Source organism: Varanus komodoensis, unplaced genomic scaffold, assembly GCF_004798865.1.
Source record: "Varanus komodoensis strain SLA01 unplaced genomic scaffold, ASM479886v1 scaffold41, whole genome shotgun sequence".
Classification (NCBI taxonomy): Eukaryota; Metazoa; Chordata; class Lepidosauria; order Squamata; family Varanidae; genus Varanus; species Varanus komodoensis.
Genome location: NW_025335954.1, coordinates 42775 through 58992, shown reverse-complemented (window position 1 = coordinate 58992; position 16218 = coordinate 42775). Strand labels below are relative to the sequence as shown.

At 49.0% G+C, this 16218-nt stretch overlaps 1 protein-coding gene across 1 annotated transcript in view; it reads left to right on the top strand.

Annotated features, from left to right (window-relative positions):
• Positions 1 to 5574: 5574 nt before the first annotated feature.
• The window catches only part of LOC123029862 (retinol dehydrogenase 7-like), a 40781-nt gene continuing 30137 nt past the window's right edge, over positions 5575 to 16218 (top strand). The window contains exons 1-4 of the mRNA XM_044443239.1: positions 5575 to 5845; positions 10069 to 10393; positions 13613 to 13871; positions 15896 to 16044. Of these exons, the coding sequence (XP_044299174.1) occupies positions 10081 to 10393; positions 13613 to 13871; positions 15896 to 16044 (721 nt within the window). The 5' untranslated portion in view covers positions 5575 to 5845; positions 10069 to 10080. The remainder of the gene's footprint in view (positions 5846 to 10068; positions 10394 to 13612; positions 13872 to 15895; positions 16045 to 16218) is intronic.

Here is a 16218-nt window from a genome sequence, read left to right as displayed (position 1 = left end):
AGTTCAGAAATTGGTGGGAGACATTGCCAAAGGGGGGTAGGATATTCATTTCTCCGTGCCGTTCTTCCAGCAGTTGGGGTTTTCTCAAATCACCATGAGTGCTAGCCTCTGCATTCTCTGTTTCTAATGAAACAGCCGGTGCCCATTCAGACCTACCACAAAAGTTAGCTCAACTTTGACAACTTTGACAAAGCTGCTGGACATTGGACATGGGTTGCAATTCTTGTAGAAGAGAAAACTTGTAGAAGAGAAAAAGCTCAATGCTTTACAAACCACTTTAAATTCCATTCTGATAAAAATGGCTTGGGAGGATTGCTTTCTTGGTTCTCCAACTGGGCCTGGCTACAAAACCTTGAAACTTTATCTTTGCTTCCTCCTCATTATTCTGCCTGTTGTTGCTGACAGTGCTTGCCAATTCATTCTGGAATTTCTCAGTTCAAATGGCCATCCGCTGCACTCGCGGTCTACTACAAGAATCAAGGCAAAGCTGCGGAGGCTTTGTTAACCATCTCCCCTGATCTAGAGGAATCTGTCTTAAAGAAGATTCCTTTGACGGGCGGAAACTGTTGCCAATCGCAGCACCCCAAAACACCCCGAAAGTAGTTGGCCAGAGGAAGACCCCAAAAAGAGTTGGCCAGAGGGAGACCACATAGGAAAAACACCACAGTTATATTGTCCCAGAAGGAATGGGGGATAAGAACAAAATGGACTTTGTGTAACAAACAGCTAGCAAGCTAGCCTGACCACGAATACAGTAATCAAAGGGACAGTGAGAACCTGTCATAGCCGCTGTAGACTTTGCAAATGTGCAGGGAGTAAGAACATGGCAAGCCTGTGTGAAGATAAGAGAGAGACAAGGGAAGTTTCCAGTCCTTGAGGGAAGAAAGGACTCTCTGAAGCTAACAGCAGTGGGGGTGAGGCTACATCGCTGTACTGATGCATTAGAGCTGTATTAGGTGACCTAATCGCTTACGTAGGGTATCAAATGCATGTACCAGGTGCAACTTTCGAGACACTGCTTTGGGCTGCGTATCCCCTTTCGTCTCCCCTTATTCTGTAGTGCACTAGAATAAAGCTGGTTTGGCTGTAAGTCTCATCTCAGGCTCCTTTTGACGTGGGGTCTGGGCTCCACCTGGGCTCACCCTAAGCTGTTGACTGGCTGAATTCAGTGACATTTCTGCCTAACTGAGTCCATTTCCAGGCCTCTCTAAATGCAGAAGAGCCAAGGCTTTCCAAGCCCTACCCTAACCTGAAGCTATAACCCCAACCTAATCGAACAGGTGTAATCCTGAACAGTTCAGACAACATGCACCCAGGCAGCACTCGGGGTGTTCCTGACTGCTCAAAATAGGCTATTTCAAGACGTGCACAGAGAAACACAGTTCACACACCTCTTCAGTGACAGCGCAAAGAATCTTCCCACTTTCCTTGCCCATTCTAGGCTGCTGCCAGGACTGCTGAACCACACTGGACTCTGCTGCTTCCTAGGCCTGACCCTGACCCTTCCTCACAGGTACCTCCCCTACTGAGGCAGGAAGTACGTCAACTGGCAGCACGAAGCTTCTCGTTTTTGCTGCTCATTTTGCTTCCCAGTGAAGGCTATTTCCATGGGGCATGCCATGCATGGAGACCCTGCTTTTCCAACCTTAAGTTCCCCACACACACCCAGGAATATTCAGGAAACGTAGGCAAAAGGAGCACTCTGGGTATTCTTGCTCTGAATTCACTCGGTCAGCCCTTATGCAACTCTTTGCAGGCCTCTGAACTTCCATGCAGAAAAGGTCTCCCCAGTCCTGACCTTCGCCTGACCCTTACCCCAAAAGCCAGCACCATCCATCATCAAAAACATCGGGCCCCCACACCCTTCTTTTTCCATTTATGATAACTTAAAAACATAGTTAAATCTATGTGAAGTCCCGTTTCTCTAGTCAATAATAAAAAGAGTCCCAAGTTTGATAGAAGTCAGTATCTTCCTTCTCCTTCAATGATAAAGTCAATCTATCCATTTCTGCACAGTCCAGAATCTTTTTTAGAATCAGTTCATCAATGGGTAGTTCTTCACTTTTCCAATGTTGAGCAAATGCAATCCTCGCTGGGGATGAGAGAAGTCTTATTGCCTATTTGTCTGGCATTTACATGCAACATCCAAAGACTTGAGGGCAGGATCCAGTCAAACCTTTTCATCTGAGTAACACAGAATTCACAAAGTAAAATGTTCAGAATACCAAGAGAGGAAATGTGGAGAGACACAAAATAATGGCTGTTTCCCTCTTAAATGAGATTAAGGGTTTATTATTTATTTATTTATTTATTTATTTATTTAGGAGACTTCTATGCCGCCCCATTCGCCGAAGCCCCGGGGCGGCTCACATCCATAAATAAACTTCCATAGAATAATATAAATTAACAGTATAAATTAAGTCGCCCTGGCCAAAGAATAAAATGGATAAATACTATTAACAAATAAAATGACATTTGAATAAAAAGGTCTTCGCCTGGCGCCGAAAAACAAATAACGACGGCGCCAGGCGGACCTCTCTGGGGAGCGCATTCCAGAGGGCTGAGCTGACCAGAGGGCAGCAAGGTGTTCCAGTGCCATGACACAGCAGCAGGCTCAGCCGGCATGCGCTCCTCCTCTCCCCTCACCTCTCCTGAGCGTGCAGGAAGTGACCTGGCCAGAGAGACACCCAGGCCTGAAAGCCACACCTGGTGGAAAGCCCTGTTTGGGCCCAGGCACCTCTGGAAAGGTGCCTACCTGATGTCCCTTCCTGTAAACACTTCCAGAGTGAGAGATCAGGCAGGTGGCCCCTCCGGAGGGCACGTCAGCCACTTGGTGCCACAACGCAGTTCACCCCACCTTTGCTCCAGGGACTCTTCCAGAGCAGAAGATTAGGGGGCAGGCAGCCTCTCCAGAGTGCCTGCCCACAACCCCAATTGCTCGCTCTAAGCCATCTCACAAAGTGGGAGGTTGGGCAAGGGCCTCCCTGAGAACCAGCCTGCCTGATCTCTCACGTTATGAGCAGGCTCAGAGCCTGAGATGCCGGGCAGTCAGCTGCCCCCCCGGGAGCCCTGCTCGCTCTTCTCCCCCTGTAGCATTTGCCGCAATGGGCAAGTGGAACTAGTGCTGCAGCAGTGCCAGGAAGAGCCCTCAGTGAGACCAGGCATGATCCATGCCCCCGCCCATCTCCCCTGCGGGAGATGCTTCCTTCCTCATGGGAGGGACGGCCCTGGCCACAAAAATGCAAATCAGCTCACAGGGCATTGTTTATTACAAGCATGCAGGACATTTTCCCCATGGATTTATTTTGCTTTTATTTATTTAAAGTCTTTCTATGCCATCCCATTACTAAAAGTCTCTGGACGGCTTACAATGAACAAAAACCAAAGAAATGGATCAGGGTCTGGGCTCAGAATATATGCAGAAATTGCAACCGGTAATATTGCTTTTAGCATTTTCAGCAAATCAGAGAAGCTGCATGTCCTTCTTTCTCCCGCAAGGCCAATTTAATGTTCACATTAGCTACAATGAACCAGTAGGGGAGATCTGTGGAACTGGTCCAAGACTGCAAGACAATGAGAAACCGCCTCTACCTCTTTTAAATGAGATTTCAAACCCAGGAAGAGCTCAAAACTATGCAAGTCCAGGCAGCGGCAGCTCAAGAGTCAAAACAACTACGGGAAAAGTAAACAACTCATGCAATCCTGACTACTACTCAAGAGTAAATTCCACTCAAGGGTTGTAGCATAAACTGTAAGGGATATTTGTTACTGGCTACTGTAACATAATACATAATACTGTATTATGTATACAGTTTCTGACCTATACATACCCGTAGGTCAACCAAATCCTCATTTTGGGGCATGTCCCCAGTCAGCCTGATTCCTTTACTATTGCTAGCATTTGAAGCTAAAATGCCATGAACTGAATTAAAATGTTACTGAAATGTAACCCTGAACTGTGTGTTCTCCACTTCATGCTAGACAAAATCCTGATATCTTGTTTAAGTTTAACGCAACCTCTGTGCTGTGGAGAATTGATTTGCAGAAGCAGAGGAGAGTTTAAAGTCTCTCCTTCCCCAGGTTGCTAACACAGCGGGATCAAGAGGACCGGCCCTTTGTGCTCAGGAAGCGCTCCCTAGATTTGCCTGTTTGGGAATGTGTATTCTGTGCTCTAGGTGAGCTCATAATAAAGCAGACTTCTTTGGAGGGAGGGGGCAGGCGAGGAAGGATAGCGAGAACAATGCTACAAACACCATGGTTCATGTGAATTAGCCAATACTCTCTATTTTCTAGTCACCCAAAGCTCTGGCTTTAGTTATGTCACTGCCTGTAATGTATTGGCCCTTTTGCCTTCAGTATTGGGTGTGAAAGGTAAGACACGACTTGACAACTAAACATAGCTACATGTTAAAATGCAATAAATATCTGCAGGGTTACAACCAAGCACAGTCAATGGCCCTGCTGGATGGGAATTCTGGGAATTTATTTATTTATTGACAGCTTTTATATGCCATCCTATTATATAAAAATCTCAGGATGGCTTACAGTGGTTTAAAAGAGCAATTTAAAACAACAACAATTTCCAATAAATAAATTAAAACAGAATAATGTATAAAACAATAAACAGTAAATCACAAAACAAGAGTGACTGAACGTTAAAAGCTATTGATTTTAAAATGCCGTTTCAAGAAAACGTTTTTGATCTGGTGCCAAAAAGAGTATAAGTGGTCCAAATGCCTCTGAAGGCCACCAGGTTGTGAATTCTGCCGGCAAACAGCACAGTCGCCAGTAAAACTGCTTTAACGCGGGCACTGGATGCTGCCTGTAACTGGCCCTGCTCAGCAGCATGGGGCAACCCCATGAAGAGCGCACTGCAGCAATCCAAACAGGATGCAACAAAGGTATTCACAAAGCTTCTAGCTCCTGGGGCAGTTCTTGGACCCCAAATGACTTTCGAAAGCCCTAACAGAAACCCTGGAGGATGGGATTCCAGCTCTAATTTCACTTGGAAGTGGGGGAGAAAGTGTTTCAACACTATAAAGTGTATGAATACTCTGTCTTCTGAATGGTGCTCAGGGTGGCAAAGATCAGTAACAAAATGAAACCTTATCTTGGAAGTAGCCAGGTGGGAAATCCTTCCTCCTGGACAGCACAACTGGCAATTGATTAGAGCTGCCCCTTCAGAAAGGGGTGAGCACACAGAACTACTACTGTTGTCCCAATGGAAACTGTGGAACTGCAGCAATGAAAGATGCGGCTTGTGATGCACCTTATCCAGTTTTGGCTGAACATGTGCGTAACAATCATGAGCATACACAGAAATGATGAGGCAGCGACAAAGTGGAATTGTTGGCCAAATCCCTTTTCAAAGACTTTTTAATTAACAAGGAACGTTTCGATTTGCTGTGATTGTGGCGGGGGACTTGCGGTTTGCACCAGAAGCAGACTGAAAATGACATGAATTGCAAAGCTCTGTGACTTTTCCGAGCAAATGGAGCGATCGCCCTGTGACCTGGATGAGATGCCAAATCTCCTGCTACTGGTTATGGCTGCTTCCACAGAACATGGTTGCAGGCAATTTACTGGGGGGGAAATTTTGGAACGAAGTCCATGAACCACCTGTGCATACGCACAACCAGTGCCTTGGACTTTCTGCTTTGTTTGCTGAGGGAGCTGACATCTGTTTCCCAGCCTGTCCGGAACCTCTGTACAGATTCTGGGCTGGGATGGCTGAGAAGTTGGATATCTATTAACAGAATGGACTCATAGCCCTGCCACTCTGAGCTCGGAGGGTTCCTCTTTCAGACAGACTGGACAGCAAGGGAAGGGTGAGCTGCATTCTGAGGTAAGCAAACCTTTCCACATTATGCCTGGGCACGGGTGTTCGCGAAGGCAGCTGCTGGAAGCCTAGGCACTCTTTCCGCCCAGGGAAGTTGGGTAGGCACCTCACAGCTTGACAGAATGGTTTTTTTAAAAGAAAACCTTTCTTAGTATCTGAGGGCAGATAACTTGTATATCTATTAAGTATCAGGTATTACTCCCTCTCTTGGGAGAGCTGGAATGTTCCTCACAAGGGCAGGGGAGAGCCAGACCAGAATGGACATAGGTGGCACTCCAGGACAAGGGCAGCTGTTTTAAAACAGGTCAAGGCTTCTTCAGTCCTCTAGCAGAAGACGGACTTTTGGTAGGTGAACCTTGTCAGGCAGGGTGAAAGAAGTTTCAGCAGTTGAAATCCGCTCTTTTGCAGGACTCTTAAATGTTTAGAAACCTGATTCTTCTGCACCTGTGCATTCAAGGAACACACAGTGTACACATACAATTCTTCACACACAGCTTTTCACATGGGAAACGCTATGTGCAGCATATGGTACATAGATGGCACTTGGTACAGGGGTTGCAGCTGCATACATGCAAAGGAGTGTACAGTTATTCTTAGAGGGGTTTCTGTATGGTAGCCCAGTCAAAACGTGCCCATCAAAAGGTTCAGCCTGCCTGAAAGAGCCTGTGGCAGAGTAGTGCAATCCCTGTATTGCTGCTGCATTATTCAAAGGTCTTGTTCAATGAACAGTACTAACAGGGTAGTGTTAACCTGGAGCACGAGGGGCTTTCCCACTTCAAATTCAAGCAAATTATTCATGCAGGTTTGCTGCATTCTTGCTAACCAAAATGAGCTTCTGGCATCTTTAGTGGGACTCGCATAGGATTTTGTTCCTTGGAAAAGTTGTACACCCAGCTAGAAATAAGCCAACTAGCTTTTGCATTCAATTTTTTCTGCCCACCAAAAACACTGCTCTGCCAGCTGGAAAGCAGAATGCAATTTGCAGCAGCCAAAAGAATTGCCAACAAATGTAGGAAAGGTGGAGGAAGCATACAACAGGAAAAATAAACACACAGTTTCACCAGCAACCAAAAAAGAGAGGAAGGAACCAGGGTTGCCAGGTTCTCCTCCACTCCACTGCATCCTCACAATGACAGCTCTGTGAGTTGGGTTGGGCTGAGCAGCAGTGGCCGGCTGGAGGCACTCGGGGGGCTTCTTGTCTGAGTGGAGACTCAGAACAGGTCCAGCACTCCTGACCAGTAGACCACATGATGGTCATGAATGGATCACAGGACAGTCAACAAATCGTTCCGCCAAGCAGATGAAGAAAATGCAGGGAAAAATGCAGAACTGAACAGCAACGAAGATATCAGCAGGCACAGAGAGGAAGACCAAAATGCTTCTAAAGAAGATAAGAACTCAAGGCAAAAGGGGGTGCATTTCGCATCATGGCAGCAGGCCTCCAGTGGTGCTCTGGGACTGTGCATTCTCCCTCTCCTTGCACCCCTGTACACTCCAAGCATGTGCTCCAGAGGGACTCCCAAAGAGATCCGACAGGTTTGATGGACACTGGCAGGGCTGTTTCGTGGGTGAGTGGAGAGTTAAGGGTCTCCTCCTCCTCCTGCTGTCAGTGTCCAGGGCATGGGCAGCTGGGTATCAGATCTGGGCACCAGGACTCAGACAACCGGTATGCTATACAGGCCTATTCAAAATTATGGTCAGGCAATCCAGAGATCTAGGCAGGTAACAGAAGTGCAAGGTAGGCCAGTTCAAATAGCAAAGAGTAGTCAAAGTTAGTCAGGATTCAAAAGCCAGATAGACACACCAAGGAGAAGCAGCATCTGGGATTGGAGTGGAGCAGATAAAGACCAGGAAGCTGGACAGGGTCCAGAAACAGAGGCAGGAGCAAAAGGACAGGCAGTTTCCAGAAGACACAGAGCACTCCAACAACATCAAAGACCTTTCTTACTGAGGCAGCATGTGGAGGGAAGAGCCAGTTCTTATATAGCTCTACCCTCAGGGCTCCCAGGTGGTGCTCGTAACAGTCCAGATGGCCACAATTGACTGTGGGCCTGGTCCTGCAGCCACCAGGTGTTGCCTCAGAACCTCACACCTCCTCCTCCTCCTCCTCCTCCTCCCACTTCAGGTGTCAAGGCAGATACAAAGTTCTGGTTCTTGCACTTCCGGCGGCATCAACCATTGTTCTGTGATGCTGTTAGGTGGTGCCGTTGCTGCCGTAGTGGTCCTACGCCACACTTTGTCCGACCCTAGCCATCCCTTTCTTTGTCCTGTTACCACCTCTCACAACTTGGATGTGGGGTTTGGCTTTGAGAGACACACCTCTGGGTACAACCCAATATTCTTTTGGTGCATTGATTTATTTGGACCTTCGAATCCTGCCCTTCTTTGATGGGTGGGATTTGAAGGTCCCGCCCATCAAACTTAAAGCTGCGTACAGCAAGAAATATAACCACAAAAACCCAGAAAATGAATCGGTGACAATAAAATGAGTGGCTGTGAAGAGACACCAGTGCAGGCTAGCTGTGCTCTCCCTGCAGATTCCCACCTCTTCCTTGGCTGAGGAGACCAGGGAGGGGAGCGGCAGCTCAATGGGAGCCAGCTGGGAGCCACACCACATCATGCCGGTCCATCCTCGGGGCAGGGACCCAAAGACCGGGCCTTTTTCTGTTGTGTTTTCTGCTGGGAAGGGAAATGCTGAGGCAGGGTTGTGCTGAGTGTGTTTTCTCAGCCAATCCGTGCTGGTGTGTATGGGGCTTTGTGGGTGGGGAGGGTGTTGCATTTCATTATTTAACATTATGAATGTTATTGTATTAAGTAACTCTGATTGATTTTGTATTGCTCTGCTGTTAATATTGTATTTGAATATGAGCATAGTGTTGCATTTATGTTGATTTTGTACTTCGCTATTGCAAACTTTTGATCAAGTATTCTTTAAAAGAAGCAATACCACATTTCGCGGTACCCTTATTTGAATTACATATTTCTATCTAAACATTTCTAGATATTTGATTACATTTAATTTCAGTATTTTATTCTTTGATCAGCATTTTTATTGCTCAGTTTCTGGTTATTTCAGAGAATTTTCATTTTTGGTACTATATGTAAAAACTAATACACAAAATACTGTATTATGCATATAATGCTTTTTATTTCTGCCTCAGCAATCCCCAAAATAATTTTTCTATTTTCACTGGTCCCCAACCATAAAAAAGTTGAAAACCACTGCTGTAGAGGTCAATCTTATGTAGGACAGAATGTCCAAGTCCAGTTTAGAGATGAGGAACCCCCAAAGGGACAGTCGGGTGGCCCTTGAAGTTGCCCATCCACAGTTTGCCTCTGGACAGCAGACCTGGCAGGCACACCAGAAGGATTGCATTTCTATTTACATTACAGAATTCCATTTGAACGCTGCCTACTAACGTACAAAACAGCACATGTGAATGTGCAGATCGGCAACCTCCTGGTACCTATTCTTTGCTGCTGCGTTGGTGGCCCCCATACTTAGCCCTGGCCACTGGCTGCCCTGTCTCCCGCGGGGACTTCGACAGCCCCCTCCTCCCTTCCTCACGAACGGAAGAGACCCGTTTTCAGTCCTCTGGTTAGAAAGGAAAGCACCACCTCAGTGGGGCAGCAAGGACTGCTGGAATGAAGTGCTCTGAAAAGGACACTGCTAAGGAAATGCTAGCAATTACTTTAAAAACTGAAGAACGCGCCTAAGCACCGTTCCTTTCCGTAGCTGACCTGAGATCTGCTGCCCCATTAGGGTTTACGAATATGGTCCTGTGCATCTCATAGGGCCACTTAGGCCGCTGCCTGCCACTTCTAACCGTGACGCGCTGCAGAAACAGCTTGGGCTCTCATTTCGCTGAAGGGAGTCCCCTCTGCAAACAGGGAGCCACTAGTCTCTCCTCAGTCGGGACCTGGACAATCGTCCGCTCACTGTGCAACAGAGCAGCCCTAGTTTATCCCAGGCGGAGACCTGGACTGCATGCCAGGACTGGCTTTAGCGTAGGCCAAGGTCCGGTGGGCACCTGTGGTGCAGATGTGTACGTGCAGCCGCATCTTGCCACTGCTGCACACGACCCCTGCACCTTCTGGATGATGCAAGCGATTCCCCTGAGGCTGCATTGCCACCTGGCAGCGACGAACGGGCACATGTGGGGAAGATTCAGGTGAGAAAGCATAAAAAGCACGACCAACCCCAGCCTGCATTTCCTTCTCTTGCTCAGTGCACAGCAAGCATGTGGCTCTGGCTGGCACTGGCCGTCCTGGCGTACTTCGTGATACGATGGTACCGGGAGAGGCAGACCGTGGACAACCTCAGGGAGAAACACGTCCTCATCACGGGCTGCGACTCGGGCTTCGGGAACCAGCTCGCCCGGCAGCTGGATCTCCTGGGGCTGCGCGTGTTGGCGGCCTGTCTCACGCAGGAGGGCGCAGACAAGATGGAGGAGGTCACATCTGATCGGCTGAAAACCACCATTCTCGACGTCACCAGCACGGAGAGTGTGGCGGCAGCAACTGAGTGGGTGAAGGAGCAAGTGGGCCACAGAGGTATGTCCCAAAGACAGTTCTCTGGCTATTCTTTTCCTACAGAGCTTATGAGATGGATGTGCCCTCTAAAGTGCCCCTCAAGGAGAAGGCTCAGAGCTCCTCCCACCTGCTCACACTTAGCTGGGCAAAGCAAGAAGTCTGGCCTTCACCACCCACAGGGAGCCTGCCAGGTCGAGAGCTGCCATCTTAATATCCCATGACTGCTTTTGTGACTAGCCATGACCACATGTGGCAGCTATTTTATGGTGGTGCCCAGGACCGTTTCTCATATTTTCACACGTGCTCATGGACCCGAAAGGCTGCCTAGATCTGGTGTAGATCCTGAAAGGCAGAGAGAGGACTGGGTCTGTGCACAAGTCACTCCAGCAGGCCTCCTGTGCTTTTGACTAGAAACAGGATCGCTTTTAGCCCGGCTGCCTCTCATGAAGCCTGCCAGAGCACAGACATCCACTTAGCTTGGCTGTCCTGTGGGGAACAGCTGGCTATAGAGAAGTAGTGCTGTCAGAGGGGGCGTGAGCTCCCCCTTGATCTGCACAGGACACAACTGTTCTGCGAGCCTATTGGCTGCACCTGTTGCGGAACAGTCCATAGAGAACAATGCTGAACAGAGGGGAGGCACCGAACAAGGACTGGCAGCTGGAAAACCGTGGTCCAGGAGCTGGAGGTCCTGTAGACATTTGGGAGGAAAGGGGAACAGTGATTGGTGCCCCATGGGTGCTCCGTCAGTGTGTGTGCCTCCTCAAAGTGGTGGGAAGGACGCATAAACTTTGTGAGATGGGGAGAGATGTGAAACTCCGTTTTGAGGGGGGTGATTTTTTTTCCCCCTGCTAGAACATCTGGGCATCCTAGACTCCAATTTAGTGATGGATACAGGCAGGCAATGATGATGCAGACCAAGGTGGTCACCCAAGAAAGCATATCCCTGAAGATCAGCAGCAGCAGCTGCTGATGACAATGACGACGATGACGACAACGATGAAGACAATGACGTCAGCATATATTCTGTTCTCCAAGTGGCTTTAGGGGCAGTGCTTCCAATTTAGCTTCCTTGGGGTGAGAAGGTGCTGAAGACGTGCAATATCTGTTTTGTTCATACATATGCACATAAGTGGAGGCAAACAAATAGTCCTACAAGGCAACAGATATACTCACCTGCATCGTACCCCTGGATCCAAACACCCTCATCGTCATTTGAAGCTTGGCCTTTCCACACGAGGGTTGGGACAAACCCTATCAGAATCTGCCCCTCCAAGCATCCCCAGGCTTCCTCTTGTGCTTGGCTCAGGCCTCCAAAGGGAGCCAAGTCCAGCAGTGCTCTCACCCCCCTGGTTGTACAACCAGCAACCTTCTTCGCAACCACCCAAACAGGGCTGCATTTGGTACTGGAGAGGGGCACTGCTTGCACGGCGAATGGGGCTCAGTGCTGGCAAGTGCCCCACAACTGCAGGGCAAACTACTCAGCAGTTCAGGGCCACTGCAAAGCAGCCAGAATCTGGGTTGCCGAGCCCAGAGATTCCCACCCCTGAAAAGGTTCCTCACACTTCCTTCCTTCCAAATGCAAAGCAACAGTCAGTCAGTTACCTGCCATGTCCTCTTTGCAGCTCCACCCTTGAACGTCATTGTCCTATTCAGGAAACCGCCACAATTCTGCAGAAGCATAAAAGTATGGCTCTGCCCATACACTCAGTAGCAACCAAGACGCTCAAGATCACAACAGAAATATTTTTACTGTGAAAAGACACCAAGTACTTCCAGATGAGGCTTTCATTGAGCAATCGCTCTATTCATGGAACTCTATGGGGAGAAGCACAAAAAGATCCATTAAGTAGAGAAGATGTGCCAGTGGCAGGGTGACTGGGATCACATCCCTCCCCCTGCAGCTTATAAATCACGAGGGTTTGTCATGCTGTGCAGACACACCACAGCTTATTCAGGGTGGCTTATGAGCCCAGCTCCTGAGCTCGCAAAACACCCCGGCAGGTCACGGCTTGGGCATGCCATGTCACCCAGACCTGGAGGGCATAACACGGCCAGGGGTAATCCAAACAGCAAGAGCAGCAAGAAAGCCCTGCCACTTCCTGAGCAGCTGCCGGGCAAGTGCCCCCTAGAGCTGCTCCAAAGTGCCCAAGCGGCAGGGCAGCTGCCAGAAGCTTTCCCCCCACCCTGCCCGACCACTGCACAGGACGGCAGCTGCATGGGGTGACGGGGCCACGTTCGGCTCCACTGACTCATCAGCAGCCCAGCCAATCCCTTGGCGGCAGTGCCATGGGGTAGCAGGGGGGAGCCAAGCCATGCTCTGCCTGACTTGCTTCTGGGTACCACCAGCTCAGCCCCCTGGTTCCAGCAGGGAGCAGCTGCAGGCCCAGACAGGGGGATCTGCCTGCAGACAGGGCAGCACCATTGCCAGTCTCCACGACAGCAATGCCAGCCCTCACTGCTGCTTATGAGGCCCCCTCTCAAGCGGGGGGGGGCACTGCCAGTGCCTTCTGGTCCTCCCTCCCTGCCCCTTGGCAAGCAGCAGCGAGGAGGGCGGAAACCTCGGTGCTTCTGCAGTGTCTCATGGGATACTGTGGGAGGACAAGTGTGGAGGAGGGGGAAGCATGATACACCCCACCCAAGAGGTACCCAGTGCTGCTGGACTGCCGCAGTCCAGCATACTGACCCCACCCAGTGCCTTTGATGGGCAGCAACAGCAGCCATCCATTTGGAAGCACCCACCCACCATTTGGTCTTTCCCGATCAGGAACCCTCACGTCTGGAAGCAGCCTGGTCTCACACAAAATGTGGGTGCAGGACAGAGACAGAAGGGAAATCAAACCGTCTTTGTTGGTCTACACTTCCTCTAGAGCATACCTCTCTCTCCTTGCATTTATGGTGAAAAGCTGCACTGGCACAGATTCTGGTGTGCAGCGACTTCTGGGAGACTGGCCAGTGAGAGCACATCTTTCCCAGAAACTCACCAAAGAAAATCCAGAACCCCCTTCCATTGCTGCTCTTTCTGGAACACAAATCAATGTGTTCCAGTCCCAGGAAGGGCAACTGGAGGTACATACTTAACACACAAAGTTCCTCAACTGAATCCTCAGCTTCTTGAGGAAAGGATGGGAAATTCTCAAGAATGAAGTTCTGGGAAGATGCTACCAATCCATGTTTCATGCCGGTGAAAGCAAGCATGGAGGAGTAGGAATCCCTGAAAATTCACTGTGTCTCTCTCCACAGGTCTCTGGGGCTTAGTGAATAATGCAGGAATTCTCCTCTTCATGGGCCCCAATGAGTGGCTGACCAAGGATAACTTTAAGAATGTCCTGGAGGTCAACCTGCTCGGGGCCGTTGATGTGACGCTGCACTTGCTGCCCCTATTGAGGAAAGCCCAAGGAAGAGTGGTCAATGTAAGCAGCATTGCTGGAAGAGTGGCTTACAGTGGAGGAGGCTACAGCCCTTCCAAATTTGCACTGGAAGCGTTCTCAGATAGCCTTAGGTAAGTCATCTTCTTGGATGACCCTTGCACGATTTTTCCACTGCTTCTGCTGCTACCATGGGGAAGGAAAGTTGGGGGCCGGCACTCCAGTGCACGACTCACCTTTGTTGCCATATTTTAATATATCTGGCCACCACTGCCCAAGCCCATCTCGTCACTCTTTGCCTCCACATTCTAACCAATGGAGGTATCACAACTTAATTACAGACTCTAATAAGTGCAACAACTCAATAGGCATCAGAAGTAGAACACTCCCAAGGCAAGGTCAGTCTGTCTTCCAAGCAAGTCTGAGATCAAGGACCCCCATTTCAAAATGAACCATTCCCTGCCTCTTACTGAGCTTCCCTTTGGAAGCAGAGGCTGCCCAAGAATTAACAAATGGTTCAGAGTGTGCCCTTCGTGTTTTTAAAAGAAACACACACCAGTCATCATTGCAGAAATGATGTTGCATGATGCGGAAGATTTTATCCACCGTCATTATCCAGCATGGTATAGTGGTTAAGAGTGCTGGACTGAGACTCAGATCTAAGCTCTAGTCCCCATTCAGCCATGAAATCCACATGGGCCAGTCACTGACTCTTGGCCTAACCTACCTCTTGTTGCTGTGGAGATAAAATGGAGAGGAGAACCTGTCAGCTCCCCTGGGTGGGTTATAAATGCACTGCCATGCAATTAATCATCAAGAAGCTATAGGTTTCAAAATGTGCTCCTCTTAGCTATGTGTACAAACTTATGGATGTTCCACAAGACATGTATTCATTAAATAAGGACCCTTTTACTTTTGCAGTAGGATGGTGGTGAAGGAGGGAACCCAAAACAACACACATGCCATACAAGCTTCAAAAACAATGGGGAATATTCATTTGTCAAGCATTTGCATTAATTAGAATTGCAAATAGAAGGGTGCTTTCATACAAACAAACAGGGTAGTAAGCCATTTATAGCTTGTACTGTAGAGAGATGGTTGAGATCTCACTCAGGCAAGTTCTGGAGCATAAACGAGGCTGCAAACCTGCGCCAACAGTTCAACTTGCAATAGGAAGGCTATGTTGGGATGAGGGGTTACCAGGAGAGGATACTCTTGGAATGAAAAGGAAAGGGTTTGGGGCGAGCAGAGGGTTGGTGAGGAGAAGGAAGAGGCAAGAGGGAGATTTATCTTAAGGTAAGATGGGACGAGGGGAGGTGCCCTAGGGAAAGAGAAGGGGCCTTCCCAAACATCAATTGGTCATTCCAGTTGCCCTTCTCTTTTTTCCTCCTCTACCATATCCTTTTTGTGGGTCTATGACCAGAACTGCATACAGTATTTCAAGTGTGGTTGCATCACAAATTTGTACAAGAGCAAAATATGAATTTGGCAGCTTCATTTACAATTCCTTTTCTAATTTTGCCTAATAGGGAATTGGCCTTTTTCACAGCAGCCGCACACTAGGCCAACATTTTCAAGAAGCTGTTCACCCCAACCTCAAGATCTCTTTCTTAGCCTGTCGCTGCCAACTCGGATCCTTCAGCATATATGGGAAAATAGGACTGATGGATGGATTTCTTTCTAGGGCTGGGATGAACCCTTTTTGAATTCATCCCTCTGGCTTCAGTGCACTTCTCATGCTCAGTCCAGTCCTGCCAAGTGAACTGGCCAAGAGGAAGCCCTTGCATGTTCTCGGACAACCAGCAACCTTCTCCATCAGGTTCAGCTTCCCGAAGCACAGCTGCAGCACCCAGAGGAGGGGCACAGAGTGTGGGTGCACCGGACACCATTCCTAGCAACCAGCCCTCTTCCCCGACCGCTGCTGCTGGCAGTGGTGCGGCTGGGCATGGGAGAGGAGGGCTGCACGAGGACACGCCAGGCGCCATGCCCGGTGACTAGCCTTCCTTCCCACCCGGTGCAGCCAGCGAGTGCAGCGCTGGGCAGCTTGCACAGAGTGTGGCGCTCAGTTACTAGCGGGTGCCCTGTGAACACTAAGAGCACTGCCAGGGACTCAGACAGGTGGAAATGGGTCTTCTTTACCTCTCGCTTTTCATTCTAGACGTGAACTGCGTCCTTTTGGGGTCAAAGTCAGCATCATTGAGCCAGGCAATTTTCAAACCGGAATAAAAGTCCTGCCACCCACCATCTTATGGAAGAAATTGCCTGCAGAGATCAGAGAACTCTATGGAGTGGAATATCTGAACAACTGTGAGCCAAACACAGGCAGAGGTCGAATATTCTGGAGGCCACTCAGTCCTCCCACTGTTGGCATGTATCCCATGAGCACTATGTCTGAAATTCAATCCCCAGGTGCATCCTTTCCTGCCTATGTCACCTGCCTCTTCCTCACTGGTCCACATATAGAGGGTGAATGGCTGAAGT